Here is a 10,391-nt window from a genome sequence, read left to right on the forward strand (position 1 = left end):
TTTTGGTCCCCATTTGACGTCTTATGAGATAATCATTAGTAATTAATCACTTCAATCATTTTTTTAGTATACCATGTAGAAGTTTGGGTTGGGGGTGCGCGGCTTGTTTTGGGAACAGGTAAGGGGGTGCTTTAAGAATTACAGGTTAAGATACATAGGTCTACATGGAATATATATAGCCTAATTCTAATATGACAAATTTGAAAGAGGCCCATACTTCAGGCCCATAAGGCACACATCCACATTCCATGTACTTCAGCATGGTACTATAGACTAAATATTGTACATGAAATGTGTAGGATTATTCAATCATGTCAGTTGCAAACTTTGTGACGTTTACATAGGGCCCTCTTTCCTAGTTAGTCGGAGTCTCGTAGATGTGCGGAGACACTTTTTTAGATATTCCAAGCAATCTTTGTAATTCCAGAGGTGGCTGGTGCTAGGGTCCTATGTAAAAAAATAAAATAAAATCAAAGTGTCACTTTAAAGCCCAACTCCATAGCCCTTGGCCAAAGATGTATAAATAAAAGAAGTACTGTTGTGGATGTAATTACAACCCTAGTAGTATGATCCCACATGGTTCCAACTATGTAACATACAGAGCTGAAATTACATCCACAACAGTAGGCCTACTTCTATTTCTACCAGAGATGTGGACTTGTGACTTGTGACTTGGACTGACTTGTGACTTGAATCACAAATGACTCGACTTGAGACTTGACTTGCCAATATTAGGAATGACTTGTGACTTGACTCGACTTGCACGCTATTGACTTGAGACTTGACTCGACTTGACAGTTTTAGCTTGCAATGACTTGCAATAGTGCTCCAAGTCAATTAATATATATATTTTTTTGCTTTTGTGTGTGAAAAAAAATGCATGAAAGAAAGAAAAAATAAACGATTTACCTTTAACCATAGTCACAAACCATGCTAAAAATATATGATCAATTGTGGGTTGCATGGTCACCCAAAAAAATATGAAAGCTTGTCTACAGCCGTGGTGTAATGGTTAGGGAGTTGGGCTGAAGATCACAGAGTTGCAGGTTTGAGTCCCACCCTTAGACCCACCTCTCCCTACACCTCCATCCATGACTGAAGTGCCCTTGAGCAAGGCACCTAACCCCACATTGCTCCAAGGACTGTCACCAATATGTGCGTTGGATAAAAGATAAAAGTAATTTAATGACTAATTATAAACCGTGGTAAAACCATGGTTAGTTTTCAGAGTAAAACCATGGTTCAATTTATACCAATTTATACCAATGCCGAACCATGCTCAAAAAACTGAAATCATGGTCGATTTTCGTAAGGGACATGACTGGCGAAGGGGGACATGCAAAGCAGTGTGGAGAGGTAATGAATTTATGACCAAAGGTAATTGTCAATATTGCACATAGAATACAAGGTGACTTGTTAAGGACTTGGAAAAAATAAGACTTGGACTTGGACTTGACTTGGCTTTGGCACGACTTGGACTTGGACTTGACTTGGTCAAATGTGTCGTAACTTGTGACTTGACTCGGACTTGATTGGAAGGACTTACTTGCGACTTGCAAATTAGTGACTTGGTCCCATCTCTATTTCTACAGTACTTGATGATGGGAGAGAGTGGAACGAGTTCAGCATCCTGAAGGTCAGGTGGATGAAGCTGGTGGCCCATCATTTGCCCATCTGCAATAGAAGGATGCCCACCTGCCTATCACTGCCTCCCCCACTACAACTAGAATAGATGTACTGTATATGCAAATAAGGCAAGAAGGAAGATGGTGCTAAGTCTTCACACATCTATCCTCCAGTCATAGTTTATTTATAATAGAGATTAAAAGAGGAAGTGGAAATAAACTCATTGGCGACGTCAGCACTATCTGCGTTTCGTCAAAATAAAAAAAAAGACTTTTCTCAGTTCCTCTCAACCCTTACACACTTACAGATGACTGGAGAGCCTTGGGTAAGACGACAAATACATTTTTGATGAAAATAGACATGCATGTATTTAGTATATACTGTACTGTGCTTGCGTGTTTGTTTATTTACATACAGTATGCTAATAAAAAGAGTAGTTCGGCATCACAAAAAGTCTTTTAGATCTTGCTAAAAAATAATTGTGACCTTTTGGTCTATGGTATTCGATTGCTATGTGTCTCACTTCCTCTGTTTTGTGGCAATGGGACTGAATGATCTAGTTTTTATTTTCTAGTATAATTTATGCTTCTGTAAGTTACAGACAGAAAGTGATAGCACATATAAAGTAATGTTTTCTACTAAGGTTAATCTACTCTGTGGCTAATATTACCGTTGTTATTGCTGTTGTTGTTGTTGTTGTTGTTGTTTTGACACCAATAATAGTAGTATTTGCATGACCTGATTTCCGATGATGGTAGATTGACATACCAAAATCAGTCATGAAGAAAAAGTTCTCTCTGTGTCTGAAAACGCTATACTGATGAATTTAACAGTAGTGTTGGTCCTACTCTATATGTGTTGAATAAGCACTTCAAAATGTCAAGTGTACACACATTATCTGAAAAGATACAGTAAAAAATAAAGTTCTTTGGTTATTTAATCTGTGATCTTAGGTCTACTGTAAGTAGCCACGTTTTCACTTTTGCCTCTTTTCCACTGCCGGTTTTCTGTAAGGCCTAGTTCGACACAGCGCGACTCGGCCGCCCCTTTTTGCTTTACAATTGAGCTGTATCGTGCCTATTCGAAAAGCAAAAAGTGTCGGCCGAGTCATGCTTTGTCGAGCTGTAGGCCTATCAGAAAAACGGCGCGTGGAAAAGAGGCATTATAGTCTATAGCTTGAGTGAACATGGTCCATGTGCAATACATTGAGGTCATATGCCTATCCATACAGTTGTGAATGACATTTAGCCGGCATGTCCTAATAATCTACCAAGCCCCTTATGTGACAATGCATTTGCAGGCTGAACCTCATATGCTGAACCATGCTGTCAGTGATCACCCTATCCTGCTTTTTGCTTCTTTACACTGTGGGTAAGTAAGTCGCTGTGTATGTGAATATTGTCAGTCATCCAGGTCTCCCCCCTCCTTCAATGGAATCGTGAGGTTCCAAAATATTTTGGTGTTTGCCGAAAGGGGAGCCTTTTTGCTTTTGGTGATTCGTGGGTTCCTCCCCTGACAAAATTGGAAAATACAGCAGTTAAAAGTGCAATTTTAACGCAACATGAGAACACAAATACTGTATGTTTTTTGTAGCATAGAGGCCTGGTCTTTACAGTGACTTTGGCTCTTGGGCCCCTATAGGCAGAGATTCTTTAAGTATAGAGATATGCCAATGTAATAGGTTGCTATGTGCACCTAACATGACCAGGTTCCGGTCTGCCTAAAGGGGCGTGTCATAATACTCCTAGCATTGAATAGAACAGTCCTTAGTTCTGCCTAGGTCTGCCTAAAGGGGGATTCCCCCCCCCCAATAATAGAACCCGGAAACAATGGGCCAATGGAACCTCTCTCTCTCTACCCTCTCTGCTATAGGCCTGGGCTCAGAAGGTCCGTGCAGAAATCCATCCTTTTAGACAGCTTAACACTTTGAATGTCACTTTGAGCCACAGACAGATATTGGTATTGGCAATATTATGCAATTTCTTTATTGTGATCTCTGAGTCTGTCTTCTCCAAGAAACAAAAAATGTTTGCAATGAAACATTTTGGTGTCAGCATGATTTACGTGTGTGTGTGTGTGTGTGTGTGTGTGTGTGTGTGTATGTGTGTGTGTGTGTGTGTGTGTGTGTGTGTGTGTGTGTGTGTGTGTGTGTGTGTGTGTGTGCGTGCGTGCGTGCGTGTGTGTGTGTGTGTGTATTTATGTCGTTTCAGGTCTGCAAGCCCTAACAATAACCTACAATCCTGAGGAGACGTGTGCCGTCAAAGGATCCACCATTGTGCTTACATGCTCTTACCCTCCAACGCGTCAGTATTTTCGAAGAGGTCATTGGTACAGACATGATTCCAGGACCAGTGCTTCGGATGCAGGCCGCTTTGTATTATCATCTGCCTCCAAAGACTGTATCCTGAAATTGGACGGCCTTACCTCTAGTCACTTTTATGAACACAGAGTCGAGACGTCCTACTATCCAATGAGCATGAGCACAAATGTTGAAACAGGACCTGGAAGAGCTAATCTCACCGTAGTGGGTAAAACATGTTTTACATTTTCATTCTAAAACTGCCTGTTTGATTCCTTGATTGTGACAGTGATACCCTCTCAATAAAAAAGTAACACTTGACACCACAAAAAAATATCTATATATACCTGAATTGGGGGAAGTGGAGATGAGGTTTTGAGTCCGACACGAGGTCATTTCCTGATCCTTCCCTCATGCCATCTCTCCTACTCATTTCCTGTCAAACTCTCCCATTGTCCAGTCTAAATACAAGGCAAAAGCCAAATATTTTTAATTATATTGAATTAAAACGAATAAAGGGCCACTTCCTGATACCTTTTCACTGCAGATACTCTACACAAAGACTGCTGGGGGTGTCTTATAGATCTGTCACTTACTTCCAATTGCCTACATATTTTTAATTCGCCTTTATTCGTTTTATATACTGTACACACCGTACTACCAGTATACTACTCTAATTCATTGTAGATACTCTCCGCAAAGACTGCTGGGGGGTGTCCTATGGGTCTGTGACCGACATCTGCCTCCTGGAGGGCTCGACTCTGGACATCCCCTGTTCCTACGGCTTCCCCAGAGGCCACACAGTCGCCACAGCTTTCTGGTACAGAAGAGAGAAGAAGAAGGATCCCACAGATCTGCGCGATATTGAGCAGTACAAAGTAAGTCATAAAAGAGTTGAATTTGACTTTGACACTCTTCTTGAGTTCAGGTAACTCAAGGAGAGTGTCAAAGTCAAATTCAACTCTTTTTACTCTTGCCATCTGATATGCGGCATGGGAACGCCCCCGCGTGACGTAGCCGAACGCAGCCAGATGATGTAAATCAGGTTACTTCTTGAGTGCATTCTATTCCAAATTAATCAGCAGTGCTAAATTAATAGAATGTGTACTCCAACACTTACTTACACTAATACTTACTTTACAAAGACCATTTAGAAATGGCAGCCTGTCCCCCTGGCCTGGCCAACACTACATGCCTGAGTTGTTCTTTGTGTGTATTTGCAGAATAATGTACGACTCACTGCAATTTTAGTTCCTCCTGCAGATGACACTGTACACACCACGGTGGGTAGACAGGCACACAGACAGACAGACAGACAGACAGACAGACAGACAGAATGTCCTGCCGAAACCTCATCTGGGGTTCCAGACAATTATACTGTGTGTGTATGTACAATAAAAGCAAATTAATGGTGGGGTTGCAGGTTAACCATTTTAAGAAAATGTACTATTATGACATCACGTTGGGGGTTCCGTAGTCTATGTAGAACCTTAGAATCCTGGGACAGTTCCCCCAACGTGATGTCATACCTGCAACCCCACAACATATTGTATTGTACTGACACTGCATATGAAATCTTACTACTACAGTTTGTATTGAATGTACACTGCATAATTAAGCCTTGGATGTTCCTGTGTACCAGGGCAGGGTTGAGTATCTTGGTGCTGATGACATCCATAACTGCACTGTCCGGATCAGAGACCTTGGACTGAATGACTCTTGGCAGTATCACTTCAGATACACCACCGACAAACCAGGAGGAGCCTTCTCTGGTGGACCAGTCAACATCTTGGTCACAGGTAAATTATGGGTGCATCCCAATATGTGACCTTGCCTCCTCCACTTGTGCTTGTCTCCTCGTCCCGCCTCCTGGCCCCTCCTCCGTGGAGAAAACGATAAAGTTTCCCAGCTGTCAGCCTCGCCACAACAACTTTTGAGGGACTGTTTTTCATTCACCATCCCAATTGCAAATGAGAAAAAGACTTTACAATTGAGCTTTTGCAAGATATTGAAATATAATGCTGTTGTCAGTGATGTCATCATGACAAGAAGCAAGTGGAGGAGGCAAGTGGAGGAGGCAAGGTCACATATTAAAACGCACTCTATGTCTCAAGATTACATAAAATACAACATCACAGTGCATGCCTTGATAGATTTCGCGTGTAGGTACACGTGATGCAAAAAGATAGCACATTAGTAAAAAAGAACTGAACACTGGAGCACTGAAGCATCTTTTGCACATTGAATGTTAGTTTGTAATTGTATAAGGGTTGCACTGTCACATTCTCCCTTTACATAACATGTAATAAATAGCATCAGATGGATTCTCTTTCACCCTCCCCAAGGCAATGGGAGCACATAGGGAAGGACCACTGTGGGCTAGTGGTCAACGAGTTGCTTCTTTTTATATCAGAAGGTTGCAAGTTTGAATCCCATCCTTATCCCTCCCTATATCTGTGTCCACAGCTTAAAGGGACAGTTTGGTCAATTTCAACATGCAGTTGTATTGCTCACGCTACCCTTGACTTGTCAGTACCTGGTGATGCCACATTTTTCGGCTCAGCCCTTTCCGAGATATGAGCAATTCTAATGGGGGCAGCGTTTGTTTACATTTTTAAAAAATGAAACATAGGCCAACTCCAAATATTTTCCCAAAAGGTATTGCTGTTTGCTAGTTGTCTGCTGATGTTTTATAACCTTTTGGATGTTTTTGGGAATAAATAAAAATGTTTTTTTTTAAATGTAAACAAAGAGCTGCCCCCATTACAATGACCAGGATCTCGGAAACGGCTGAAGAAGAAGAAAAAAAAATCTCAGGCACTGACAAGTCCAGGGCAGTGTGAGCATTACAACTGCATGTTGAAATTGACCAAACCGTCCCTTTAAGTCCTCCTTGAATAAGTGTAATGTAAAAACTATCTCCCTAACCATTAGGCCACAGCTGCCCCAAAAAAATCAACCCCAAGAGAAGCTATCCCCTGTGTGTTGTCACTGCACATCTCCTTTTTCTCAGATCTGCAGGTTTCAATGAGCTCTGACACAGTGACCGAGGGAGACAACGTCACCATGTCTTGCAGCACCAGATGCAAACTGAAGGGCAACACGACCTTCATCTGGTACAAGGACAACATGACACCTATCAAGGTATTGCTGTATCAAATGTAATTTGCATGTGTGTGCTGAAGTCAGAATATCCAAAATTGTGTAGTATGGAAATTTGAAGTTGTAAAAAACAATTGTATTTTCATATGTACAAAAAGAAATGTGAAACCATATATTTAGATAACAGTGGTGGACAAAGTAAAAGTAAAAGTAAAAAAATAAGCACAGTTAAGCTGATTCTGCACATGTTGGGTTGAGTTTGTGGTGGGCCCTTGTTAGGTTTTTATTGTTTTTCAGTAATAACAAAGTCTATCTCAATAGGTTGGTAAAATGGAGTGAACGGTGTAACAGCTATGTAATATCATGTGCTACTGTTGTAATTACACCAGAAAAGTATTTTTACTTTTACTTTGTCCACCACTGTTAATATCAAGTAAATATAGGTAAATATCAAGTTTTACATGTTTTCCTCCACCGGAAACACAAAAAAGGGCCTCTGCTGAAAGTACACATTAAATGCTGTTGATATGTGGGCACTATGGTTCAATAGGCTAAATTGATTTCGGACATTTTCAGATCCTTCACCCACTTATCTCTCTCCCCACTCATTTCCTGTCTCTCTATGTCTGAATAACATAGATGTAAAGTCAAAACAATATCTTAACAAAGCTTGTTGATATGATAATGCCTTCATAGACCTCCTCCAGACATCCATCCACCTCCAGCAGCCTGCACCTTGACCCAGTCAGCAGTGAGGATGCAGGTCAGTACTACTGTGCCATCGAGGGGCAAGAGGATGTGACGTCATCTGCAGCTACTCTTCATGTCAGCTGTATGTATGAATGAATACAAATCTTAATTATATTAATATTTAGTGCTTTTCATTGAGTGTATGCATTTTATTTAACCTACTTATCCTTCGTGCATTTACATACAGCCCTTTGGTTTCGTTTTTTTTTCCTTTCTGGAATGTAATATGTAATACCATGCCTTCCTGATAAAATAAGGAACAGCAAACACTGTCTTAAATACAACTCAATTTAGTTGTTATCTATTTCTATTTAATTCATAATCATCAAAACATGGCGGTATTTTTGAATTTGGGAAAAACTTGTTGATGCCATGTGTTGTCAGACACTCCAAGGCACATCACTGCGATTGCCTCTCCCCCTGGTGGTCAGAATGAGAACAACATGGTGACTCTGACCTGCATCAGTGATGCCAACCCTCCAGTGCACACCTACACCTGGTACAGAAAGGATGGTGGTAACATCACGTTACTGGGTGTGGGTCAGACTCATGTGGTCGTCAGCAACAGCTCTGAGATCAGTGGATTCTACTACTGTGTGGCACAAAATGACATTGGTTGGAAGATCTCTGAGCTTTTATCATTGCCCACCTCAGGTAAGGCCAGTTGAGATTGCTTTATTCACCAACATGATTTTACGCCTGTATGAACTCAATTATGCCCATGATTCTCTAGAATAATGGAAAGGGCATTAGATCATCCAAGACATGTTTAACGATTTCAAAAATAGATCATTTAATTATTTAATCATGATTCATAATTAATTGTTTATTTCATTGTTTACATATAATTTTGTAACGAAATAATGTTGTAAGTAATGTATTATGCTAGTATGACTAATTAACACATGGTAGCCAATGTACTAAGTATGGCTAATGAACACATGAAATATGGATAACTAAATTACCGACCCGGTGTAAATGGTTGTGTGTGCAGGCTCACAGCAAGGCTCTGGGAGAAATGCAGCTGCCGCGATTACTGTTGTCGTGGCATTTGTGTTGGTCATTGGCTTTCTATGGCTGAGGTAAAAGACACTAGTTACAGCAGTAGACACGCTGAAACTCTTTTAGTTTTAAATAATGCTTTGGGTGTAAGTTAAAGGCATGAGATTATGTAGAACTGAAAAGAATTTACGGTTACATTTGATTTGACACCGTCATCATACGGATGACATAACAGTGTCATAAGTGACAAAACAGTGTCATGACACTGTCATGAATCCTTTTTGCAGAGTTTTCAAAGAATGGCACATAGCTACTGAGTTCAGTTTCCTATGAAATAAATAACATGTTGTATTTGTAATCTTTGACACAAAAAACATGATGACTGTACAAAGGGAGTAATGTTCTCCATGATAGTAGTTCCTCTTCTTGTCCACTGACTTTACACACTTCTCACCATATGAGGGCACTGTGGATTTATTACAAAGACAGATACCTTAAGTTGTTGTAATAGAAATTGTGAAGAAGGACTACAGTGAAATTGTAGGAAAGAGATGTGAATATCAGCATGCAAATGAAATTGGTCATTGCCATTTTGATAACAACAAACTTACATACTTATGTATTCTGCTCAATAGAAAGAAGACGTATTGTGCTCTCCTTCAAAAAGGAACTACGTATATTTCGCAACAGGTGAGTCTGTTGACTGTTTAAACTGTTCACACACACACACACACACACACACACACACACACACACACACACACACACACACACACACACACACACACACACACACACACACACACACACACACACACACACACAAACACACACTTTGTGTTGTGTGCTGACACAACAGTCTGTTTTATTTTAAAGAACCAGACAGCCAAAAATAACTCAGACAAAGCTGGATGAGGAAAGGGAAAGCAAACAAGTCGGGAAAGATTCACTTCAACCACCGCTTCCTTTGTGTCAGCACTTGTAAAGCTTTAACATTTTAAAAGGTTTTAAAATGCTCTGGTCTTATTCCCCAATTTAAATCTCCTTAGCTTAGTAAACTTGACAAACCTTAGCCTAGTAAACTTTACAAATCAGTATATAAAATATTGCCTGGCGTGTTTCCGTGTCATAGTCTGGCTTCTCAGACTTCAATGTTAGGTGAGCACACTTTTTTTTAACATGGGGCCCACTTGAAATATTTGCAGCACATCTCTGACCCAAATAATACAATTCAAATAAATAGTCAACAGCAACTCACTCATATTATGCTATTAAAACGTTTAGAAAAGGATGTCACGGCCAACTTGGAATAGCTTCACAGCCTTCCAAAACGTATTAATGATTAAAAAAAGACTTTTACCATTTCCTCTCTCTCTTCCACAGGCAGACTCACATCCTGGTCACCATGGTAACCATGTTGATGACGTGTCAAGTAAAGGCACAGCAACGACCTCTAACCTCAGCTCAAAGAGACAAATGTCCACAGTACCAGAAGGGGGCGCCAACGACGATGTCCACTACGCCAGCATTCGCTTCAGAGACTGGAAAGGAGAGGCGGTTGAGGGACCGTACGTCGCCAACCCTCAACTTTCCACCACCCAGACTCATACCA

At 40.6% G+C, this 10,391-nt stretch overlaps 1 protein-coding gene and 1 long non-coding RNA gene across 2 annotated transcripts; both read left to right on the top strand.

Annotated features, from left to right (window-relative positions):
• Nucleotides 1–2,925: 2,925 nt before the first annotated feature.
• Nucleotides 2,926–8,445, top strand: LOC134456446 (sialoadhesin-like). The gene is made up of 7 exons (XM_063207812.1): nt 2,926–2,997; nt 3,837–4,154; nt 4,613–4,803; nt 5,568–5,724; nt 6,939–7,069; nt 7,724–7,852; nt 8,209–8,445. Exons 1-7 carry the CDS (start codon nt 2,949–2,951, stop codon nt 8,443–8,445), a joined length of 1,212 nt encoding a protein of 403 aa, XP_063063882.1. The 5' UTR covers nt 2,926–2,948.
• Nucleotides 8,446–8,774: 329 nt separating this feature from the next.
• Nucleotides 8,775–10,391, top strand: LOC134448601 (uncharacterized). Its single transcript, XR_010034801.1, has 3 exons — nt 8,775–8,859; nt 9,415–9,469; nt 10,163–10,391. It is a non-coding gene; the product is annotated as an uncharacterized LOC134448601 (long non-coding RNA).

Source organism: Engraulis encrasicolus, chromosome 1, assembly GCF_034702125.1.
Source record: "Engraulis encrasicolus isolate BLACKSEA-1 chromosome 1, IST_EnEncr_1.0, whole genome shotgun sequence".
Classification (NCBI taxonomy): domain Eukaryota; kingdom Metazoa; phylum Chordata; class Actinopteri; order Clupeiformes; family Engraulidae; genus Engraulis; species Engraulis encrasicolus.

Bases quoted from the DNA above. Each gene is read 5' to 3' on its own strand.
- LOC134456446 (XM_063207812.1), top strand. From the start codon at position 2,949: ATGCTGTCAGTGATCACCCTATCCTGCTTTTTGCTTCTTTACACTGTG. The intron at 4,155-4,612 runs GTAAAACATGTT...AATTCATTGTAG, and splicing joins AGCTAATCTCACCGTAGTGG to ATACTCTCCGCAAAGACTGC. The intron at 4,804-5,567 runs GTAAGTCATAAA...CCTGTGTACCAG, and splicing joins GCGATATTGAGCAGTACAAA to GGCAGGGTTGAGTATCTTGG.